This window comes from Pogoniulus pusillus, chromosome 25 (genome assembly GCF_015220805.1).
Source record: "Pogoniulus pusillus isolate bPogPus1 chromosome 25, bPogPus1.pri, whole genome shotgun sequence".
In the NCBI taxonomy this organism is placed as follows: Eukaryota; Metazoa; Chordata; class Aves; order Piciformes; family Lybiidae; genus Pogoniulus; species Pogoniulus pusillus.
In genome coordinates, this window is record NC_087288.1 from 20,398,644 (window position 1) to 20,423,499 (window position 24,856).

The window sequence follows — 24,856 nt, forward strand, 5'->3', positions numbered from 1 at the left end:
GCTCAGTTTGGATGTCTCTGTCTGTCTGCTTGTGGGATTGGCAATCACAGAATCACAGAATACAATCCACACTTTCTGCTCTTCTGGGGACCTTCCCCTGCCCCTGTTTACCCTCTAAAGGTTATGCCTTAATTACTAAAAGCTGATCCTCTGTGACATCAATTCCCCTCTCTAGGGGAAATTCCGAGCAGAGACAAATTGCTGTCTTCTTTTTTTCCCCTTTCCCTTCCTTTTCTTTTTTTTTCCCCCCACCAGTTCAGACCAACCCCAAACCTGCCACCTGGGTTTGACCTTGAGGACTACTCTGGAGCAAATCACAGAGCCTGCTCTCCTGAAGTGCTGACATACAGACAACTATTTCCAATGAGTTATCTTGATGCTGTATTGCAGCCAAAAGCCTGCTGCCTCTGCCAAGTGGGACCCGTGCCCAGGGGCTGCAGGAGCTGAGAAAGTGCCGTCTGTGGCCTACCTGGAATCAAAAGGGACAATGTCCCGCACATGTCATAGCTCTGCCTAAACCCTGATCAACGATACATCGAGCCGGCGTGATGCCACCTGCATCTGGCGTCTGCGCACTTGGGGATCACCGTCTCCTCCATGGGATGTGCTCACCCAAAGCTGCCCAGCCCACGAGGAGGGGTTTGCACCGGCAGGGGCCTGGCTGTGAAGGACTGATGCGTGGGTGCCACCTGAAATCATCAAAACAGAGTCATTTAGGTTGGAAAAGGACTTTCAAGATCACCAAGCCCAGCTATTAACCGTACTTTACCACGGCCCCCCAGGCACCACCCCTGCGTGGCTGGACTTGTCCCCGCCTCGGAGCCAATCGCGCGGGGACGTGAACGGCTTTTAGCTCCGCGGCCCCAGGGCTGCAGACATGACCTTCGCTTAGACCTCAGGGGTAGAACACCAATGCCGGCAGGCACAGGGGTGGCTGTGGAGCGGTGATAAAGCCAGAGGCTGTCCCCGTCCCCCTAGCCCCGGGTTGTACCGGAGCTCTACACCGCCCGACGGGACCTCGGGTGGAAAATGGTTTCGTGTGGCTCTGACCCACGGCGGCCAAACCGCGGCGGTAGTGTGGGGCTGGTTTTGTTTGGTTTGTTGTTTTTTTTCTTCTTCTTTTCTTTTTACTTAGTTAACAATGGAAACTTTTTTTTTCGCTGTTTCCCTCCAGCCGAGCAGCTAAAAAAAAAGAAACTAAAGAAAAAAAAAAAAAAAAAAAAAAGAAACTTGTTCCGCTGAGTTCAACCCCAGACAGGCTCACAACTTCCTTCCTGCTCTCCTACCCCCTCCCTCCGCTCTCCTCCTCCTCCTCCTCCTCCTTCTCGCCGCTCCTCTCCCTCTCGTCCTCCTCCTCCCCTCTCCGCCCTTCCAGCCGCACGGGGAGCGGGTGCCGGGGCCGGAGTGCGGAGCTTCCCGCGCAACCTCCGCCGCCCGAAGCGCGGAGGCGGGGAGAGCCCTGCATCCCCTTCCCTCCCCCCACCCCCATCCACCCCCGCGGGGCGAGGAAAAGCCGCTCAGTAATCCGCTTGGGAGAGAGCGGGACTCCCGGCCGTGCTCCGCGCCCGCGGAGATGGTTCCTGCTGCGCCCTGTGGTCGCCGGCGCCGGCGGGTGCTGCCAGGTGCCAGGCACTGAAGGTGGGCACCGATCCTGCTGCCAGGTAAGCGGCGGAAGGGGGTGGTGGTGGAGAAGCGGCCGAGTCTTCTGTCGGGGTACTCGCCCCCCGAGCGGGGCAGGAAGGGGCGAGGTGTGCGGGGGCAAGGGCCGGCTGCAGCCCGGGACTGAGCGGGCTGTCCCGCACCCGGCGCTGCCCCAGACAGCTTATGCTTCACCTAAAGTCTGACCCCAAGCTGTCTGTTGCACACCCAGCGCTGGCCCCGAGCAACCTGTCCCACACCCAGCACTGGCCCCAAGCAGCCTGTCCAGTACCCAAAATCTGTCTGGCACCAACGTTCGCGACAGAGCACGGGGAGTGCTGCAGTGCTGGGGGTCCTTACAAAGCAGGAGATGTTTGGGCTCAGCTAAGCCTCACGCCGACTCCCAGGAAGCACCTGAAGGAATGGAGAGCCTTTCGGTTCCGTGGTCACTGGGGACTGTGCTTAGAGGTGTGGGTATCCACCTGCCAGGAGCGTCACAGGGGGATGCACAGGGGCACGCAGGTTGTTCCGAAGTTCTGAGGACATGCACCCCCACATCCAGAGCTGGCGTGCATGTGTGTAAACAGACCTGCACACTCGTGTAGGCAATGTGTTTGCGCAGCTCTAGCTCATGCGTTCCTGTGCTCCAGCGTAGGATGAGGTTTGCACCTCCGATGGCACAGGACAATCAGGCACGAAGGAAGGCACACTGACGTGCAGGGCACAGGGAGGCGCCTCCGAAAGCAGAGTGCCCCTCACGCACACAGACGGCAGGGCAGGGAACACCATGCCTCTCTGCGGGATCTGGGCTGTGACTCGGAGGTGGTTGCCGCGGTGGGTGCCCCAGCAGGCAGGCGTGCACAGGAGAGGCAGGGCACGCGTGAAGATGTGCAGAGCACAGTTGTTGCGTTTGGTGAGTTAGCAGATGTGGTCTCATGCCAGACAAAAATGTGCAAGCAGGATGCCTTCTGTTCTGTCATTGAACACATCAAGATTTGATCTTGATCATAGTTGATAAGGTAGAAGGTGGTGAATTTGAGCTGTTTGGAGTTTTTTGCCATCCTTCAAAAAATATCAGCTTTTGGGGCCAAAACTTGAAAGCTGCCAACTTTCAGCTCATGCACCCAAACTCTGTTGTGGGAGCGGTGGCTGTGTGTCCTCTAGGACACCACTGCTGCAGCCGCATAGACAGGCCACCTGGAGAGGGGAGATAAGGCAGGAAAGAAGAGAAACAGCCCCCAGTCTGATTTCCTCTTGGTTCAGACCCTTCTGACAACCAGGCTAGCTCATGCCCCCAGGAGTGGCACACTGGGGATGCATGCAGTTGTGTGCAGGGACTGGGAAGAGCACATAGGAAAGGAAGAGACAAGCCAGCTGTGTGCACAGCTGGAGGGCGAGCTGGGGGCGAGGGCGCAGAGCTACTCTCACCGCTTTTCTCTCTCTCCCTTTCTCTTTCTCCAGCTATCCCATTATATGGAGCCGTGGGCCAGGGCCAGCTCTGCTCCCCTTCTGCCTCCCAGCGATGCTGCTGGTCCTGGTGTGGAGAGACCCTCGGCAGCCCCGCAGAGCCTGAGTGCCGAGGTGGCAGCGGCAGCGGCCCCCCTGTGCGCCCCGGCTGACTACTATGGCCGTGTACTGCTATGCGGTCAATAGCTTGGTGATGATGAATAGCAACAGTGAGGTGACAAGCGGTGGGAGCAAGACGCCGCCTCCCCCCAGACAAGCGCTGCCCAGGGGCCCGGAGACCGCGGGCAGCTGCCGCTCGCTGCCCGTCCTCAGCCTCAGCTCGGCCCCCGCGCCGCCCCGCGCCCCGCGCCGCGGCCCCGCTGCCCTCCTCCCGCCGCTGGAGCAGCCCCCGCGGCAGCCAGGCAGCCCTGGGGGGCGGCGAGGCAGCCGCGGCGAAGAGGGGCAGCCGGGACCCGCCGCAGCGCGGCAGCTTCAGCGGGAGCTGCACAACGTCCAGGTGAACCAGAAAGTGGGGCTCTTCGAGGCACACATCCAGGCGCACAGCTCTACTGCCCAGCCGCCACGGAGCCCCCGGCCGGCCCGGCCCCGGCCCGCCAGCCCCACAGTGCAGGCGGTGGCGCTTGAAACCGGACTCCAGCCGCAAGCCCGCAGGGAGAGTGAGGCCCCCAGTGCTGGTGGAGTGCAGATCTGTCCCGACACTGAAGACCTGTCGAGGAGGCCAGTGGTGAAGGTGGTTCCCGCTGTGGGGGCTGTGCAGGACAGCACTCACCAGGAGCCGTCGGAGCCTGCGCCACAGCGAGGTGAGGTGATGGTGGCCCCCACAGAACTTGAGAGGCAGCACCCAGCCATTGGTGGGAGCATCCCTGCCGTTATTGTCACGGACCTGGGGGGCCCGGAGGAGGAGGCGGGCGCCGTGCCCCCCGGCAGCCTGCCCGTCCGGAAGCTGTCATCGTCCTCAGCCTCCTCCACTGGCTTCTCCTCATCCTGGGAGGAGTCCGAGGAGGACATCTCCAGCGACCCCGAGCGCACCTTGGACCAGGCGCCAGCCTTCCTGCAGACCCTGGACCAGCAGAAGCCCCGAGTGGTGAGTCTTGCACCGGCCTTGGGGAGGTGGGGCAAGGCTGGCAGCGTCCCTGCTCCAAGGCACAGCTGCAGTGGGAGGGCAGAGAGACGTCTGTCACATCGCAGGTCTGCCGAGGAACTTTCCACTTACTCGGTGGTGCTTGCTTTGCCTCACATGAAAAGCTGACCCCCGTTCCTAATCTGAAAACCCCTGTTAGCAGGAGAGGGCAGTGGTACCCATCCCACTGTGCGTGGTCCCCATCCCACTGTGCATGGTCCTTGCAGAGCTTCCCTGGCCCTGCAAGCCACATGCTTGACATGCATCCATGGACTGCAGGCTTCTGCTGACGTATGATTAAGAGCCTCAGCTTTCCCTCAGCATAGCTTTCTGGGGTGCTGGAGGTTTCCTGTGATTTCCATGAGCCTAAGGCATAATTTATTACTTCCTTGGCGTTGAAACTGTGGAGCTGTGGGCCAGCTGTTAAAATTCATACTGACGCCTTTCCCTGTAGCCTCTGTAGGCCTCTGACATGGAAGCAGAAATCTCTAGAATTTCTGGTAATTCCCCTTTTGCATGAACCTTTCTTTTGCATGTGAGGTATCTTAACACTTAAGAGTAAGAAGTTCATTCATTTCTGGATCTTTCATAGTTGTGGGGCTGGTTGGGATGCTTCAGATGAGAAAAAGGGTGAGGGTTGTGTTAGCCTTAGGGCAGAAAGGTGTCCTCAGAGAGGAGGGCTCCGAGGTGCTCTCCAAAGGCAGGCACTTGTGGGGCTCTGTGCGTCGCATGGAGAGTTTGTGCCACGCCTGAACGCCCCGTACAGGAGTGTGCTTTGCTGTCAGCCGTCACAGCGCTCAGCCGCAGGGCTCTGAGCCGCTGCGCCCCAGGGCAGGCTGTGCATCCCGAGGTTCTCCCAACCAGCACGTGGGCTCTCCCGTCAGCCAGATGTGAGGCCTTACATTGATTTGAGCTCAGCACTGGAGCCTTGCACTGAAAAACTCTGAACAAGGCAGGGGAGCCCAGTGACACCTTAATTTTAAGGAGTTTGATGAAGGCTTGGAGTGATGTGGTTCACTGCATTTAACTTTACCTAGGCACAGGTTAGAGAAACTCTTGCTAAGCTCAATGACACGAGGAAGACCAGCACTGGGAAGTGGCTGAGTAAAGTGGAGACATCAAACTCCTGAAGAGCTGACAGGCAGGGGTTTGTAGAACGCTCAACAGGCAGAAATGAATATCTTTGCTTTTCTACTTGTGTTGTGCTGTCAGAAGAACTTGGGCTCAGTCCTGCTCAGAATGGAGAAGCAGTTGAGGAAAAGCACAGTTAATGAAGCTGAGTCCGTGGCTCATCATGTTCGCAGACAGCTTTGTGTTTGGGGGCTCTCAGCTGATGAATCAGCTTGCTCCCTTTGGGAGCTGCTGCAGTCCCTCTGCTGATTGAATTCTGCTGGGTTTGTGTGCGTGAGCTGCAGTAATCTCTGCTCTATTCTCCACACTAATGACTGTTCCTAGTGCCAGATCCTGCTGATTTTGCTGTTGAAAACAGTTTGCTGATTGGCACAATCGTGCCCGATGCTCTTGTGGAAAGCTTCCTGGAGCCTGCAGCTGACTCTGCACAGCTTTCTGTGGCCTCCGGCAAGCTCAGCCAGGCTGGTGGCTTAGTAGTGAACAGGCAAGGCTCATTAGTATTGCCAAAAGGCCTGCATGAGAGCAAGTTCAGATCAGGTCTAAGATCAGAGGAACTTTTCTGGGCCCAGTGGGGTTACTCCAAACTAAGGAAGTTGAAAATCTGGTCCAAAATGTGTTGGGCAGCCTGAGGAGATGGACTTGATTTTGTGTTTCAGTACTGGCGTCGTCTCAGCAGGGCTAATTTACAATGGTACTTTCCACTGGGCTCCACAGGTCCCATGCAGGGCTGATCACTGGCTTTGGCAGGTCATAGTCAACTTCTCAGCAGGATGGTGTGCTAATGCCCAGTAACTCAAAGCTGATTCATGGAAGTAACACCCAACTGGTGTGCTGGTTGGCAATGCCTTTTAAATCCATAATGAGAGCAGAAGGCAGCTACTGAAGCGGCCTCAGGTTGCACACTGATTTGTTCTCACAAACTCACTGTTTCCTTTTAATGAGGCACATGGTCTGGAAATGAGTTGTGTAACGAGGGACAATGTGTGAGAAGCTCTCTCCACAACTCGTGCTTCTCCCTCAAGATATGTCCTGGGAGACCTCAGCTGACAGAAACCAGCATCATTGCTTAGTCTGAAGAAGAGGCTGAGAGGAGACCTCATTGCGCTCTACAAGTGCCTGAAAGCAGGTTGGAGTGAGGTGGGGGTTGGTCTCTTCTCCCTGGTATCAGGGGGTGGAATGAGAGGAAATGGCCTGAAGTTGTGCCACGGAGGTTTGGGTTGGAGATCAGGTAAAATTTCTTTCCTGCAAGAGTGGTCAGGCATTGGAATAGGTTGCCTAGGGAAGTGGTAGGGTCACCATGCCTGGGTGTGTTCAAGAAATGTGTGGCCATTTAGTGATAAGACAAGGGGGAATGGATTTAAAGTGGAGGAGGGTAGATTTGGGCTGGATATTAGGAAGAAATTATTTACAGTGAGGGTGGTGAGACACTGGAACAGATTCCCAGGGAGGTTGTGCATGCCCCCTTCTTGGAGGTGTTCAAGGCCAGGTTGGACAGAGCCTTGAGTAACTTGGTCTGTGTCGCTGCACATGGCAGATGTGTTTGAACCAGATGATAATTATAAATCCCTTCCAACCCAAACTGTTCTATCAATCTGTGATTCTATGACTATGACACAGCAGTGTGTGACATGCTTTAATGGCCATGGTAGCCTTAGGTTGATTGTTGGACTTAATGATCTTAGAGGTGTTTTCAAAACTAAACAGCTCTGTGATTCCATGATAATGCCTCTGGGTTGAGCAGATGAACGTTGAGCAGGCAGAGAATCCTGCCTGTCTGCACTGGGCACTGCTGGCACGGGACAGCTTTTGTACCTGGAGGGAAGGCAGTGGTTACTGACAGGGAAGCAGTTCTTGCTGGAGATGTGGTCTGCATCTCACATAGCTTGTTTACAGATCTGGTGAACAGCAGGCTTGCTTCTGTCCTTCCTTTCTGCAGGCTGTCTGGCATAGCAAATCTGTTAGGGATGTCCGGTGTCCCTTGCAGCTCCTTGTGGTGCCCCCAGAGAGCGTGCAGATCCCTTTGGCTGGCACACACTCATCCTCCATTTGTACTTCAAGTAAGAGACTTCGACTGTGGCCAGGCCTGCAGATTGGCCTGTAAGCAAATGATGCTGCCTCCTGAAGGGAAAGAGGGAGTGTGGGCAGTTGTGGACGCTGTGGCCTGGAGCAGCTCCGCTTTGTCGAAGCCGTTTGCTTAGTGCCTTGCTTGTCCGTGGAGCGCTGTGGTGCCTGGTGGGCTGTGGCTGGGGGACACTGACCCTGCTGTGACTGTAACCAACTTCTGAAATGTAGTGACAGTGAGAGCCGTTGGATACTCTGCTGTTGTCTAATTGCAAGCCCGCTTAAGGTCTGACTAAACCTCCTTGTAAGGGCTTTTGCAGCTGTGGCTTTGCCTGGGCTGTGGGCTGCTGCTGGAGAAACCCCACACTTGTTTGTTGATGCTTGCCAGGTTTCAAAGGCACTTAAGCAATCACACTTCTTAGACTGTGTGGGAGGGACACAGGCTGTCCAGGCAGCATGCTGGGATGGGGACACTGTGGTTTGGCAATGCCACAAGACAGCACTCGCTGCACATCCTGACTGCCAGTGGCATGGGCAGTTTGGGGAAGGAGCAGGTGCCTCTGACCACCCTCTGCCCAAGCCAAGGGAACAAAGTGGCAGCACAGCTGAAGGGCACCAGTCTCCATCATGGCATGTCTCGGGCTGAGAGGTGGTTGGGTTGGGTGGCATCACAGAATTATAGTCATTGCAGTTGGAAAAGACTTTAAAGATCACTGAGTCCAACCATTGTCTAACTGTACCAAGTGTGGTGCTAAACCATGTCCCTCAGCACCACATCTCTGCATGTTTTACATAGCTCCAAGGATGGGAATCCAACCACCTCCCTGGGGAGCCTATTCCAGTGCTTGAGAACCCTTTCAGTGAAAAAGTTTCTTCAAATATTCAACCTAAACCTCCCCTGGTGCAACTTGAGGCCGTTTACTGTCATATGTAGGGGAGTGAGAAGGTGCTCTCTGTCTCACACTCCAAGTGGTCTAAGTAGCCTGACACTGTAATGAAGTAGGGGGGTCAATTTCTTCTGTCTTGTATCAGGTGATTGAACAAGAGGAAATGGCCCAAAATTGTGCCAGGGGAGGTTTTAGGTTGGATAGTAGATTTCTTTCTTGCAAGAGTGTCAGGCATTGGAACAGGTTGCCCAGGGAGGTGGTGGAGTCACTATGCCTGAGGTGCTCAAGAAAACATATGGACATGGCACTCTGGGACATGGTTTAATGGCCATGATGGTCTTAGTTTGAAGGTTGGACTTGATGGTCTTAGAGATCTCTTCCAACCAAAACAATTCTGTAACTCCATGATTGTGACCTGACTCCTAAGCTGGAGTTCATACCCAGAATTGGCCCTCTTGTAGCTGTGACTCCCTCTGACTTCTCTGGGAAGATAGGAGTCTGTGAGGTTTGCTGTTTCTGGGTTCCTGTTTAGAATCATAGAATCAGGCAGGGTTGGAAGGGACCACAAGGAGCAGCCAGTTCCAACCCCCCCTGCCATGCCCAGGGACACCCTACCCTAGAGCAGACTGGCCAGAGCCTCATCCAACCTGGCCTCAAACACCTCCAGGGATTGGGGCCTCAACCACCTTTCTGGGCAACCCATTCCAGCCTCTCACCACTCTCCTGCTCAACAACTTCCTCCTCACCTTCAGCCTCACTCTCCCCACCTCCAGCTTTGCTCCATTCCCCTCAGTCCTGTCACTCCCTCATATCCTAAAAAGTCCCTCCCCAGCTTTTTTGTAGCCCCCTTCAGATGCTGGAAGGCCACAAGAAGGTCACCTGGGAGCCTCCTCTGCTCCAGCCTGCAGACCCCCAACTCTTTCAGTCTGTGCTCACAGCAGAGCTGCTCCAGCCCTCTGTGCATCCCCGTGGCCCCATGGTTTGCTCTTCCCAAGGGAGAGCTGATTTCCCCAGGTGTACTCAGCAGCAGGTTGCTTGGACCCAAGTCTTGGAAGCCATCTGTGCCCCTTAAGCAAAAGATATTCCAGATCTGGTTATTGCGGTGGGGCATTTAAAAGCTGTCAGTTCAAAGGCAGTTCTAATGATCTAAAAACCATAATACCTGGACAAATTCAACTGCAACTAAAGGCTGTCTGTTTAGACAGAGCCTTTACATATTAGAGAAGAAAAATTCTCCATACCTTAGTCACACTTAGTTGCCAAGTTGACATGGGCTAGCTTTTAGATGGAATCTCAAACAATAATGCAACCTTCTGCCCTAAATCCCAGCATTTGTCCATTCCTTGGAACCACAGACAGAGCAATAGATGAGTGGGTGAAAAGGCAGAAACTCTGCAAGTGTTTGCTGTAGACAAATGACATATGGAGGGGGTAAAAGTCACTCTGCTGGAAAAGCCATGTCAGGTACTGCAGTGTTCCTCTTCCTGGCTTCCCTCAGCTGCTGTGGACGCATGGGGACGTATGGCAGAAGAGCAATCATCAGGCGCCCCTGGGTGTGTTGTGAAACCCCTGCTCTTTGCAACGTGCAGAGCAGCTTGCTCAGAATGAGAGGCTTCCCTCAGCCTGTGCAGAATGGCAAGAGCTTTCTTGGGGAAAAAAGCAAGCTGAAGGCACTGCTGCCGACAGGCCGTTGGGAAGATTGATTTGTTTGACTTGCGCTGGCGGCGACTGATTGCTGCACGCCGCCAAGTTTAGATGTGGTCAGTGTCAGCCAGGGGCCTGTGGGACCCTTGCTTATTTCCCACTGAGATTTTGCAAGGCGTGAGCTGACAGCAGCTCTCCTGATTTGTTCCTCTAAAAATCCATCAAATGAAACATGCTTTCATTCCCTTTCCTTGCTGTCGCCGTGATCAGGAAGTCTCTGCCTAACAGAAACCATGAGTGCAGGGCTACGGCGCTGCGCGCAAGCCCCGCGGATGTGTGTCTTTCAGCTGAAGGTGTTCTTCCCACTCTGCTCCTCTTAAAAGCTCCCAAGTTTATGAGCTTGTGAGAGGTACCACCACCAAAATAGTTCCAACATGGTGTCTAGAATATGAGAGCCCTGACTGTTTGCTCCGAAGGGGAACTGTTACTCTAGTAATGTGGATCGCTGCCCAGGGAAGGCGCTTAGCACACCAAGTAAGCTGCATCCAGATGGTCTTGAAAGTCTCCAGAGGAGACTCCACAACCTCTCTGGGCATCATCCCTCCCAAGGGTGATGGGCTTAATGTTTGGTCTTCTTCTACCTTGAAAATGCTTCTGGCTTTCCCCACCGTTTCTGAATGTTTTCAGTACAGAATTGTTTGATGAAGAGAATATGCAAGAGAGAGAGCAGCTGTGCTATCGAGTAAGCCCCTCCAAGAAAATGATGGATCTGCTCTAGTCCCGCTGTGGGAAGAGGATACTGAGGTGGACACCTCTGTGTTGAACATTGAACATGTGAAGTTCCATCTAAACAGGAGAAGGGAACTTCTTTTGTTTTGAAGGTGGTAGAGCACTGGAACAGGCTGCACAGACAGGTGGTGGAGCCTCCATCTTTGGAGTCATTCAAAACCCCTCCTGGACACTGTCTTGTGCAGCCTGCTCTAGGTGAACCTGCTCTGGCAGGACTAGATGATCTCCACAGGTCCCTTCTAACCCCTACAATTTTGTGATTCTGTGTGTTTCCATGCTCAGAGCACTACGCTCAGCAGACCTGGCAGCACAGTGTGTTTTGTTTGCTGGCACAAGGACAGGACTCTCTGATGCCCAGCAGGCTGGGCAGAACTTCTGACTCTTTGTAGATGGAGACTGTGCTCTGGGGAGTTCAGAAAGCACCACTCTCTATTTGGTAGCTTATCTTCTACCTACTCATGTGGCCTTCTCAGGGAACAAGCAGCTTTTTTATGGGCTGCCACCCACGGAGGCTAAGTGAAGATGCTGCCACAAGCCTCTGAGAGACAAGTGGTGCTATTTCAAGTCCACTTTCATCAGTGCTTTTCAGCTTGTTGGGAAAGGCTTCTTCTCAGCTCACATTCCCCATGAGTGACAGCACAGGAATTGCATGGCACATAGCAGATCTTTTTCACAGAGAGGCTTAGTTGATAGCACAGCTGCTCTCTTTCTTGCATATTTTGTTTCTCAAAAAAATTAGTACTGAAAGCATTCATAAAAAGGGGGGGAAAGCCCAGAGCATTTTTGAGGTAGAGGAGGAACATTAAGCCCTTCACCCTTGAGAGCGATGATGCCCAGAGAGGTTGTGGAGCATCCTCTGGAGACTCTCAAGACCAATCTGGGTGTGTTCCTACATGACCTTACCTAGGTGATCCTACTTTGTCAGGGAAGTTGGACTCAATGTTCTCCAGAGTCCCTTCCAACCCCTACCATTGTGTGATTCTATAATCCTCAGAGTCCTCAGCTCTGGAAAGAGCAAAGTTTCTTCCCCTTCTGATGGGAAGCACAGGATGCCAGGAGCTTGGCTGCTTGAATTCTTCAGCTGAATGTCCACAGGTTGAAGTTCCCAGATCAGTGGAAATGTAACTATTTGGGCTACCTTTTTAAAACCTTGCAGTGACAAAAAGCAATCAAATTGTTGTCAGGACCTGCCTCATGCTTTCCATATTCTTGCTCTAATGTCTTAGGACAGATTTGCACGTGAAGAAAATACTGGTGGAGCACTGAGCTCCCATATGCCACAAGATGACTGGGAGCCAGTGTTGAGCTAATTGTTTTCTTCATCTATGAGTCTGTTCTAACTCACTAGAGGAATGATGGCATCTGTGTATGATGTTAAATGTTGTTTCAGCTAAGATTAGTCTCTTGTAATTGTCAGACATTATTTTGTTTGCAGCAGTAGGCAGATTTGACCTGCTTTCTTCCCAGGAAGCCCAGCCAAGCTTTCTAAGAAAGATGTTAATATTTAATGAAGGGGAAACTGAATGGTAACGGTCATAGAATCACAGAGTGGTAGGGGCTTGAAGGGACCTCCAAAAGGCATGAGTCCAACCCACCTGCCAAAGCAGGATCACCTATGGCAGCTCACACAGGAGTGCATCCAGACAGGTCTTTAACGTCTCCAGAGGAGGAGATCCCACACTCTGTCTGGGCAGCATGATCCAGTTCTGATGAGATTGAACAAGGCCAAGTGCAGGGTGCTGCACTTTGGCCACAACAATCCCAAGCAACACTACAGGCTGGGGACAGTGGCTGAGAGCAGCCAGGAGGAAAGGGACCTGGGGGTACTGGTGGATAATAGGCTGAAGATGAGGCAGCAGTGCCCAGGTGGCCAAGAGAGCCAATGGCGTCCTGGGCTGGCTCAGGAGCAGTGTGGGCAGCAGGACAAGGGAGGTTCTTCTGCCCTGTGCTCAGCACTGCTCAGGCCACACCTTGAGTACTGTGTCCAGTTCTGGGCTCCTCAATTCAGGAGAGATGTTGAGGTGCTGGAAGGTGTCCAGAGAAGACCAACAAAGCTGGTGAGGGGCCTGGAACACAGCCCTGTGAGGAGAGGCTGAGGGAGCTGGGGGTGTGCAGCCTGCAGAAGAGGAGGCTCAGGGCAGAGCTCATTGCTGCCTGCAACCACCTGAAGGGAGGCTGTAGCCAGGTGGGGTTGGGCTCTTATGCCAGGCAAGCAGCAACAGAACAAGGGGACACAGTCTCAAGTTGTGCAATCAGGGCAGGTCTAGGCTGGATGTTAGGAGGAAGTTGTTGGCAGAGAGAGTGATTGGCATTGGAATGGGCTGCCCAGGAAGGTGGTGGAGTCACCATCCCTGGAGGTGTTGAAGCAAAGCCTGGCTGAGGCACTTAGTGCCATGGTCTGGTTGGGTGGCTAGGGCTGGGTGCTAGGTTGGACTGGGTGAGCTTGGAGGTCTCTTCCAACCTGCTTGATTCTATGATTCTCCATTACCCTTACAGAAGAGAAGTTTTTCCCCATGTTGGGGAGGAACTTCCTGTGTTCCACTTTTGTGTCCATTGCCCCTTGTCCTGCCACAGAACACCACTGAAAAGAGCCTGGTCCCTTCTTGCTGCCCACCCTTCAGATATTTATAAACATTAGTAAGATGCTCTCTCTTCTCCAGGCTCTTAGCCTTTCTTCATCAGACAGAAGTTCTAGTCCCTTAATCATCCTTGTAGTCCATTGTTGGACACTCTTTAGTATATCCCTGACCCTCTTGAACTGGGGAGCTGGACACAGTACTCCAGATGTGATCTCACCAGGCCAAAGTAGAGGCAGAGGAGAACCTCTCTTGAAATGCTGGCCACGATTTTCTTCATGCACCCCAGGATACCATTGGTTTTCTTGGCAACAAAGAGAATTTGCTGTGTAGTGAACAACTTATTGCCCAGTAGGGCTTCGAGGTTCTTCTCCATGGAACTGCTTTCCAGCAGATCAACCCCTAATCCCTACTGATGCCTGGTATTGTTCCTCCCCAGGTGCAGAACTCTGCACTCTTAGCATTGTCCAATCCCTGAGTAGCTTTGCAGCCTAATCCCTCTTCTCTGATCTGGCTTTCTAAGCAATGTGGGCTGGGTTACTTGGAGTGGCCCTCTGTGGAATTCACCTTGCTTGGCCTCATTGGATTCAGGCTAAGTCTTCTCCTAAGGAACCTTTCTTCTCTGTTGGCTATGATGGAGTCTTGAAGACAGGCCCAGGAGTGTGCTTAGGACAGAGGAATCTGTTTCTGAAGTACTCCTGAATGCCTTCTCTCCAGTTTGTGGGAATGCCATTCTTACCCATCCACATAAAAGGCCAGGTCATGCATAACCTGCACAACGGCTGCTGGCAGTTCAGGAAAGCCTCTCCAGCCACACAGGTCTGCCACCTTCAAAAGCAAGTATCTCTAATCTGGCCTTTAAATTGGTGTTTAGGCAGCAAAATGTGTGGTTTGCCCTGCAGCAGGGGTGGTGACCCAGCAGTGCCTCTCGGCGTGGGTGCGCTCACAGCGGTGTCCAGCGGCGGAGTTCAGTCTGGCTGTGCATGCCAGCAGTGCACTCAGAACTGCTGGAGGCTTTTTGGAGGATCTAGGTTGCAGCTTCTTGTTTCCCAGGCACGGTGGGAGTTCACCATCACAGAGTCGCTGTTGTGGCTGTGTGTCTGTGGAGATCCTCTCTGCTGTTGTCAGCTGTGAGCTGAGTGCCAGTGTTGTCTGACCCGAGTTTCTCAGAGACAGACAGCATTGGAGTCTGGAGCTGCTGCACACTGCTAGGATCCAGATTAGCCTTTCCTCTCTCATGAGATTAATTCCAGTGTTACCATGTGTTCTAGCCACAGAATCATAGAATGGTTTAAGTTGGAAGGGACCTCAAAGATCATCCAGTTCCAACCCCCTGCCATAGGCAGGGACACCTCCCACTAGAACAGATCACTCAAGGGCTCCTCCAGCCTGGCCTTGAACACCTCTGGGAAGGTGCCACAGCCTCCCTGGGCAACCTGTGCCAGTGTCTCACCACCTTCACTGTAAAGAACTTCTTCCTAACATCCAGTTTACATCTCCAGCTCTTGCAGTTTAAACCCACTACTCCTCATCCTGTCATTACCAGACCTTGTCAATAGTCCCTCCCCAGCATTCCTGTAGGCCCCCTTCAGATACTGGAAGGCTGCTACAAGGTTTCCTCCAAGCCTTCTCTTCTCCAGACCGAAGAGAAGCAATAAGTGAGTTTTCATAGAATTCTTTCAGCTGCAAAAGACCTCTAAGACCATTGAGTCCAACTGCTGACCTACCACCACCACGACCACTAAACCATGTCCACATGGTCCTTGAACACCTCCAGGAACTCCACTACTTCCCATGGCAACCTGTTCACACTTGCAGGAAAGAAATTTTTCCCAATATCCAAACTAAACCTCCCTTGGCATAAGTTCAGGCCATTTCCTCTCCTCCTGTAGCCTGATACTAGGGAGAAGAGACCAACCCCCACCTCTCTCCAGCCTCCTATCAAGGAGTTGTAGAGAGCAATGAGGTCTCCTCTCAGCCTCCTCTTCTTCAGACTGAGCAACCTCAGTTGCCTCAGCTGCTTCTCACCAGACCTGTTCACCAGCTTTGCTGCCCTTCTCTCGACATGCTCCAGTACCTCAATGTCTTTCTTGTAGTGAGAGGCCCAAGGCTGAACCCAGTATTTATTTGAGCTGCAGCCTCACCAGTGCTGAGTACAGGAGCATGATCATTTCCCTACTCCTGCTGGCCACAGAATGTAGTAAAAAATGTTTTTTTCATCATCAACATGGAAAAAGAGAGCCTAGTAGAAGGAATTAAGTTCTTCCTTTCAGATCTGAGGTTTAGTGGTGGCCAAAACACAAGGTTGCTTTTAGATAGATGGCACAGAGGGTAAAAGAAGAACAAGTGCTTAGCTCTCACAGCTTCTTGCAGGCAGTACAATGTACTATCTGATCAACCCTACACAACAGGAACTGCATCAGCATTCAGCATTGTTGTGGTTTTAAGTGATAGTGAAGAATCCCTCATCTGCCTGAAAGACATACTTGGGCTCTGGAGCGACACACCAGTGGACGTGAGTTTGAGTCAGAGGACGGTATCAGATTATCTCTTCACTCTTTGCTTCACACATTTGACTTGCAGAGGGGGTGGAACCTGCAATTTCTCTGCCTGTGGACCTTGCTGAGTTAATGTGAGTTTTGCTTAGAGTTTCATATATAGCTTCTGAGTTTTCATCCTTGTCTTTAAGTCTCGTACTTGGGATTTTGCGAAGTAGGACTCTTGGACTGCGTGAAGCAGAGGGAGGTCTCTACCTGCAGGCTTCACTGTCACAAACTCCTCTCAGCCTGAATGCTTTGGGTTTTGCCTGAATGAAGACCAGTAAACCAACACCAGGAATAATCAAGACAGTGTCTTGCTAGTGAGCAGGGCCAGCCCTCTCCCCTCATCAGCACCTGCAGAAGGGCTGTCAGAAGTGTGGTGCTGAGTGGAAGTTAGCAGAAGGCTGAACAACAGCAGCACCTACCTTCAGCATCACCTCCTCCTCCCTCTTTGCTTCCTGTCCCTTTGCCCTTGCTTGGGCAATTTGTCTGCAGCAAGATAGAATCAAAGAACCCTCTTCCTTTGCTAAACAATTCTGCTGCTTTTGTTAGGGTCAGATAAAATGCTGATAAAAGCTGTTGTAGCTCCCCTGAAGCCAGCAGGAGCATGCTGCAGATTTGGTCCTTGATGTGTTGTTGGTTTGTTTTTGCCTTGTTCTCCCCTGCATATATCCAGTTACATCTAGAGGTAAATCCAACACTGAACTGAGACAGAGACGCGGTCCCCGGGGGACGGTTGCCCATTGGTAGGTACAGTGCTTCAGAGCCTCTGGGGACAAGAAGATCTCCAGGGTGCCCTTTTGGAAAGTGCAGTTTAGGTTTCAGTGTTTCTTCTCTCTCTTCTCTCTCTTCTCCCTCTCTCTTCTCTATCTCCTCTCTCCTCTCTCTTCTCTCTCCTCTCTCTCTCTCCCTCTCTCTCTCTCCTTTCTCTCTCCTCTCTCTCTCTTCTCTCTTTCCTTTCTCTCTCCTCTCTCTCTAATCTCTTCTTTCTCTTCTTTTCTCCTCTCTTTCATCTCTCTCTTCTCTCTTGTCTCTCTTCTCTCTTGTCTCTCTCTTTTCTCTTGTCTCTCTTCTCTCTGTCTTCTCTCACCTCTCACTTCTCTCTTGTTTCTCTCTCTTCTTTCTCTTTTCTTTCTCTTCTTTCTCTTCTCTCTCTTCTCTCCTTTCTTTCTCTCTCTTCTCTCTCTTCTTTCTCTCCTTTCTCCTCTCTCTCTTCTTTCTCTCTTCTCTCCTCTCTCTTCTTTCTCTTCTCTCTCTGTCTCTCTTTTCTCTCCGTCTCTGTCTTCTCTCTCTTCTTTCTCTCTCTCTTCTCTCCTCTCTCTCGTCTTTCTCTCTCTTCTTTCTCTCTCTCTTCTCTTCTCTCTCTCTTTTCTCTCTTTCCCCAGCTTCCCTCTAAACAATCTCTGATCCCTGCTGCCTGGGAAGAGGGCAGGAGTGAAGCCTGGCCTTCAGCTCACTGCCGAGCCTCGTCCATTGCAGTCACACTTTGACAGAGGGTTTGGGAAGACGTCAGAACAGCTTTTACCCCATTGGGCTAAGTACACTCAAAACATTTTTGTTAGCTGTGTACTTCAATACAATGGCTGAGGGAGCCTGAGTGTACCCCTCAAAAGAGGGAAGACTGCGACACTGAGAAAGGGAAGGGGTGAGAAGGAGGTCAACAGCCTCCTTCTCACCAGGTTGACCTTAGGAATTGCTTTGCCAGCAGCTGCAAGCCCCATTAGATATCCAGGGACATCCTCCCACTCCAAGCAAGGTGCAGCACAGTTGGGGAAGAATTAGCACCGTGCCCAAATGTACTATGGTTGCTATTATGGGTAATATATATTTAGTACTCTGCAGGGGCCATTCAAGCGTGCATCTGTAGGAAGAGGGGGGAAGAAAAGTTAAGTTTGCTTTTTTTGGCAGGCTGGAGATTGGAGAGGCCAATCTGCAGTCTTCTCTTGGTGTGTTTTACGTGGGTGGGTTTTGTGAAGCTACAGGCAAAGTTATTGCACCCCTAGGCCACTCACACTCAGTGCTTCTCCAATTTTAGCAACATTCTTTCCAGGCTCAGCTACATTTGTTTTTCTGTTCTCTATGGCAATTGATGATCTAAGTGTAAAATGTATAACTCAGGCAGGATATCCTCTTCTATATTTCTTCCACAGCTGTAGCTGGATCAGGACAATGTAATCCAGTGACATGTTGTAATGCCTAATGCTTTCTTTAATACATTCCAGATTAAAGCAGTCTGCAAAGTTTACATATCTAAAGTAATAAATTGAAACAATAAACCAGACAAATCCTGACCTATGATTGTGTTCTGAGAGTGTTGGGTTGGTTAGATTATCCCCCCCCGCCCCCGCCCCCCCCGCCCCCCCCCCCCCCCCCCCCCCCCCCCTTCTATCTTCTCTGGTCTGCCTAAAGCCTGTTTGTAGGAAACTCAACAGGACAGATAAAAGATGATGAGACAAACAACTTAATCCCTTAATAATGTCAAGTGGAAAATCCAACAACAGATTGGCAAGGAACTCAAATAACAACTGCAAAGTGGCCTTCACTGAGGGCTGCAGACCCTGTTTAAAAAACCAAGCTTGGGATATAATTAGAGATGAGCCTGAGTCAGTACCCACAGGTTCAAACATTTCCTTGACCTCTGGAATGAAGCCAAACTCCCTTTTCTTGGTGATTTTTTTTTCCTTCATCGATGCCTGTGTAGCATCAACTCAGCTCCATTCAGGTTAGTTCAACATCCCCTCATGCAGCTCAGCACCTACACAAAGTGGCCGTGAAAGGTGCCAGAGTGGTGTTTCCACCTCTGCGTGCTGTTACGGATGGGAGCATGGGATAGTGGTGAGGGTGTGCTGCTTGTCCTGTGGCAGCAGAAGGGGGACAAGAGCTGGGCACCACTTACTTGCTGGCACTGTAATGGCCTCTGACCCCCACTATCTCACCTTGCCCTTGCTGGAGACTGGTACACAGCTGGCACCCCTGTTCCTGCTGCTTAGGGCAATCTTAGGCTGTGCCTTGAAAGCAAGGCTTGTGCTCACAGAAGTGGGAGGCGCTGTGAAATGCAGTTGCCAAGCACCTTCAGGTAGAATGAGAGGACTGGCCTGGAGTTGTGTGAGGAGAGGTTTAGGTTGGATATTAGGGAAAATGTATTCACTGCAAGAGTGATCAAGCATTGGAACAGGCTGCCTAGGGAGGTGGCAGCGTTATCGTCTGTGGAGGTGTTCACGAAACATGTGGCCATGGCACTCTGGGACATGGTTTAATGAACACAAACCCTGCGAGGAGAGGCTGAGGGAGCTGGGGGTGTGCAGCCTGCAGAAGAGGAGGCTCAGGAGTGACCTCATTGCTGTCTACAACTACCTGAAGGGACTTTGTAGCCAGGTGGGTGGTGGCCTCTTCTGCCAGGTAACCACCAATAGAACAAGGGGACACAGTCTCAAGTTGTGCTGGGGGAGGTCTAGGCTGGATGTTAGGAGGAAGTTCTTCACAGAGAGAGTGATTGGCATTGGAATGGGCTGCCCAGGGAGGTGGTGGAGTCACCATGCCTGGAGGTGTTGAAGCAAAGCCTGGCTGAGGCACTTAGTGCCATGGTCTGGTTGCCTGACTAGGGCTGGGTGCTAGGTTGGCCTGGATGATCTTGGAGGTCTCTTCCAACCTGGTTGATTCTATGATTCTGTAACCATAGTGGTAGGTCAGTGGTTGGGCTCAGTGATCTTAGAGGTCTTTTCCAACCAAAGCAGTTCTCTGATTCTCTGTACCTACCTGAATGACTGTTGTACTTTAAAAGAAGATGTGAGAGCTGTTTGACAGAGCCCTGAGCAGTGTGCCCTACCAGCTCTGCAGTTGTTATGTCGTTCTAGGAATTTATGTGTAAAACATTCCCAATCCATTTCCTCCCTCTGCTTGACAAATCCTGTTTCCCATCCATACTTTTAGCAGAGAAGGACCTAGCCTTGATCATTCTGCAAAGCCCACAGAATAGCTGCGTAGGTAGTGCACGTCGCAGGGTTTGAGTGAGTGGTACCACCACTGAAAAAAGCCTGTCCAAAGCCTGTGCTTTCAAGATGAGCCTTTGGAAATGCAGCTCTGAGCTGAAGCAGACCTTCTCTCAGAGGATGGAGCAGCTCATGTTGTCTGGCTCTCCAGGAAGCCCCTTTGCACAGCAGTCTAAAACAAATGGTTTGAAGCCATGGATACAGCTTAACTCCGTGGCTGTTAGCAGCCTCTCATCTTTGTCTCCTCTCGGGGAGAAAAGAGTTGGCCTCTCTCCTCAGGTCTCTGTTTTCTCATGTTACTCTTCATTGCTGGAATCTATTTTTTGAGCCAAGAAAGGCATCGTGGGGGTCGAGGTGTTTGGAAGTGGTAGGAGGAGTTGCTGAACGTACTGGGGTTGTTTAGTCTGGAGAAGTGAAGGCTAAGGAGAGATCTTAGTGTTCTCTACAACTACCTGCAAGGAGGCTGTAGTGAGGCTGGTGCTGGTCACTTCTCCGGAGTAGCTAGAGATGGGACAAGAGGAAATGGGCTGAAGTTGTGCCAGGGAAGGTTTTAATTGGATATTAGGAACAATGTCTTTCCTGCCAGAGTGGTCAGGCATTGGAACAGGCTGCCCAGGCTGGTGGTGGAGTGGCCATGCCTGGAGGTGTTGAAGAAGTCTGTAGATGTGGTGCTTCAGGATATGGCTTAGTGGTCATGGTAGTTGGGTTACGACTGAACTCAATGATCTTAAAGGTCTTTTCCAACCTTATGATTTTATGATTCTAAGCAACCACAACACTGAGCAGGTGCTGGGGCAGTAATGGGAGGGGAAACGCAGAGGTAGCTCAGCGCCAGCTCTGCTGGTCTTGCCTGTTCCTATATTGCACAGCCCAGCTAGCTCTGGTATTGAGCCTTTGGGCAGCTTAGAGGCAATTCCAGATCCCAGGTTTGTTCTTGTGGGTGGGAACCCTTTCCAGAAGAGAGAAGACTCAGAGATGCCTATGTAATATAGATTGTTCTCATACTTGAACATATGCAGGAGTTGACCTTTCAGCACTGAAATAAGAAGTGATGGGAATAGAATAAATTACAGCCTTAAAAGAAAAGCCAAGTTGCTTAGGCTTGCACCTCAGCAGGAGTCAAATGGGGAGGCTGAAAGAGCTACAGAGGGCCCAAATGACCGACTCAAAAAGCAGTCTTTCAGCAATGGGTTTGGTGGCTCTTCGCTGAGATGTGGAATGAAGCTATGAGGTGATGAGGAGCTCTAGAAGTGAATTTTAATTATGTGGGTTGGTTGGAAAGCCTCTGTTAGGGATGTGTTATCCTGAAAAATCTGCAAGACTCAAAGATAGGTTGGATGTGAGGACTGAAAGAGATCCATCCAAGTTTTCCACTTGCTACAAGTTTCAGAGTTGGAGCGAAACACACTTGCAGATGAGAGCAGTAACATTTACACTTGCATCGCCAAGGCATAAATTGTTCTGTGAGTTGCCAGGCTGCAAGGAATCAAGCTCCTGTGTTGCACTGCAAGCCTCAGAGCTACCAGGTTTGCATCAGAGCTAAAGCCACAATCTTTGTAAGCTTGATAGGAGGCAGCTCTGAGCTCCCGTGGTAACGCTCCCTCAACCTTCAGGGTGCTGGTGTCGAGGGCAGGATTTTTCCAAGAGAACCAAAAGTGAAAGCTCTCCCCTGGTATGCAGAAACTGCAGCCTGATGAGGAACTCCCTCTGCTTGATGGCTTCTCTTGAACCCTCCTCCCTCTTTGGTCTCAGCAGAGGGTTGCTCAAGGCTTTATTAGGGCAGCCACAGTCACGGGTTGGGCTGCTCTATGCCACAGAGCTGCCCAAAGGGATGCCAGGGCTTGCCCACTTGGCCTGCTCTTCCGCTAACCCATCTCTGCAGGGTCCCCAAGGCAGTCAGACCTCCAGCCCTGTCCAGACAAGTGCTGGCAGGACAGAAAATTGTAGGAGTTGGCTAGAGCTGGAAAAAAAAGCAGGGTTTTGGCAAGGAGTAAATTTTCCAGCAAATGCCAAGGGGGAGTCAAAATGATTCACAAATTCAAACACATTTTCTGAATAGTTCTGGCCTAGCAAAACAAAAAAGAATACAGAGGTGGAGGAAGAGAGAAGGGTGTTAAAAATAGCAGTGCTGTCATTCTGACACTCTCAGAATGAATCCCTTCAGTTTGGGAATGGTTTGTTTATGTTTTGCAAGCACTTGAAATGTAGATTTGATTCAGGGTTTTCTTCTTGTTGTTGTTGTTTTCTTCACTTCAAAGTTGACCTCACTCCCAAAACACAGTGGAAGGAGCAAATAGGAAAGCTTTTTTTAGAGCTTGCATAACCCCACATGAAACATCTCCTTTTTGCTTTGGCTCTAGATGTGCCATTTTGGAGCTTGCCTGCTACAGCCCCATGGTTTTAGCTGTATTCAGTCCAACCTGAGCATCTCCTCTCTCCCTAGCATTTGGGTTGAGCTCTGATATAAACTTCCTGTGCCTTGTCCAGCTCCTTTACTGGCTAACCTCTAAGTCAAATGCCATGGAGCAAGTGTTTTAGTTTAATCTGAGGTCAACCACATGTTGCTGTGATTCAAACTGAAACCTGTGGTATGGAATGAGTAAGAGCTGTAGGTTTTGTAGATAACTGACAGCTTCTCCAGAACCTCACTTAGAAAAAGAACCCAAAGCCCTGAAATCTGATCTAGAAATCTTCAGAGAAGCTGAAGGGCAGACTTTCACCCCCAGCTCCAACACTTGCACTCATGTCTCCTCCAACTGATTCATTAAAGGGAAACCAGCATAAACAGCTACTAATGAGTTCGGTGTAGCCCAAACCTGCTGCTTGCCTGGGCAGAGGGGAAGGAGCACGCCTGTCTGTTGTCCTGAAGGTGACTGTTTCACAACGTGTTTTCTGCCTGCCTGGAACAGAGGGTGCTGTTTCCTCAGCTGAAGACCATCCCTGGGCCATCTGGAGCAGCGTTTCCTTCGCTGAGGTTTCCTTGACTGTCTTAGGAGCCCCTTCCTTCTGTAGCCTGGGAAGTTTGGGCACAAAGGAGAGAGAAAAAAGGTGCTGTGGTGTGGGATGCCAAACTTTTGAGCAGCAGCTTCTCTGGGACAGGAGCTATAGGGAAGATCTTTTCCATTTGTGGGAAGAGGAGGCTGAGAGGAGACCTTGTTGCTCTCTATGACCCTCTGGGAGGAGGTTGTAGTGAGGTGGGGGTTGGTCTCTTCTCCCTAGTGTTATGTGATAGAATGGCCAAAATTGTGCCAGGGCAGTTTTAGGTTGGATAGTAGGAAAAAAATTCTATGCTGCAAGAGTCATCAGGCACTGGAACAGGCTGCCCAGGGCACTGGAGTCATCATCCCTGGAGCTGTTCAGGAAGGGTGTGGGCATGGCACTTTGGGTCATGGTTTAATGCCCATTGTGGTCTTAGGTTGATGGCTGGACTTGATCATCTTAGAGGTCTTTTCCAACGGAAAGAATTCTACCAGTCTATCAGTTTTCCAAGTTTATATTTTCTCTGCAAGACAGAAGGCTGGAAATGTGCTTTCATTTTAGAGAGGAAAGCCCAGACTTTCAGCCACCAGCCTTCAAGAGCTGGGAGCTGTGGGAACAAGGCTAAGCTCGAGCTCAAACTGCATCAGCAGACAAATGGTCTATTGAAATAGCTGCTTCTCGTGGTCCAGAAGTGGTCTGGATGGAAAGAAAGGCCAGAAGGGCAGACCCTGTGAACAGCTTCAGCTTTCCTGTAACAAACAGATATTCCAGCTCTTCCCTCCCTGCCCCAGTTGAAACAAAAAGCCCATACACAACTAAAGCAAAATCTGCCTTCCTGTTTGTGTGTGGGTCAGGAGGCCTGGGACAGCAGGGGGGCACTCTACTTCTGCATCTCCTCCAAAATTCAAACTCATCTCCCAAGCAAAACCTGGAGGTAGGAGCGCAGATGGAGCTGCAGGTGGTCACCAAAGAACAAGGACCATATAACCTATACATGGAGGCTCACACTACTCTTAGAGGCCTTCTCCATCATCAAGTCCAACTGTCAACCTAAGACTGCCATGAACATTAATCCATGTCCCAGCATGCCATGGCCACATGTTCCTGGAACACCTTCAGGGATGAGGACTCCACGACCTCCTTGGGCAGCCTGTTCCAATGCCTGACCAATCTTTCACTGAAGAAATCTCCCCAAATATCCAACCTAAATCCTCTCTGGCACAGTTTCAGGCCATTTCCTCTCATTCTGGCACCTGATACTAGAGAGAAGAGAGTTGTAGAGAGCAATGAGGTCTCACCTCAGCCTCCTTTTCTCCAGGCTAAAGAACCTAAGTTCCTTCAGTTCCTCTTTATAACACCTGTTCTCCAGAGCCTTCACCAGCTCTGTTGCCCTGCTCTGGACCTGCTCCAGCATCTTGATGTCTTTCTTGTAGTGAGGAGCTCAAAACTGAGCATGGTATTTGAGGTGTGGCCTCTCCAGCACCATGTCTTTAGATCTATGACCTGTTTAAAGGGCATTCATCCCGTGGACATTGGGTGAATCCCATTTCCAGCTGATAGGCTGCACAACTCTCTCGGATGCTGGGTCTTCAGGGTTAACTTGAGTGAAATTGCAAAAGGAAGGCAGTTTGGAAGTTGTAAACCTTCCACAACCAGTGGAAGGTTGTGTACAACATTAAGGATAGCAGAGCACTGGAACAGGCTGCCTAGAGAGGTTGTGGAGCCTCCATCTCTGGACAGATTCAAAACCTGTCTGGACACGTTCCTGTGTGTCTTTCTGTTGTGGTTTTAAGCAGGACAGATTACTCTTTTACCTCTTCCAAAAGGGCAGCAGAAAACTGTTCCCCAAAGGACTGAGGGATTGGAAAGCTTAAATGGAAAGGCAATTAATGTCCTGCAATGCTGTAGTGGTATAGTGCAAAGCATAGAAAAAGTCACAAATTCATATTCAGCCTTGGCCCAGTCCTTTGACCTGGGCTTACAACACTCTCATTAGGCCAAAACCTTCTAGAACATTCTCCTAACCAGGCCTCAA

The 24,856-nt window shown here is 51.2% G+C and overlaps 1 protein-coding gene across 1 annotated transcript in view; it reads left to right on the forward strand.

Annotated features, from left to right (window-relative positions):
• The first annotated feature begins 1,331 nt into the window (after positions 1-1,331).
• Positions 1,332-24,856, forward strand: part of ITPKB (inositol-trisphosphate 3-kinase B) — a 103,878-nt gene continuing 80,353 nt past the window's right edge. Inside the window, exons 1-2 of the mRNA XM_064164694.1 lie at positions 1,332-1,661; positions 3,100-4,189. Of these exons, the coding sequence (XP_064020764.1) occupies positions 3,263-4,189 (927 nt within the window). The 5' untranslated portion in view covers positions 1,332-1,661; positions 3,100-3,262. The remainder of the gene's footprint in view (positions 1,662-3,099; positions 4,190-24,856) is intronic.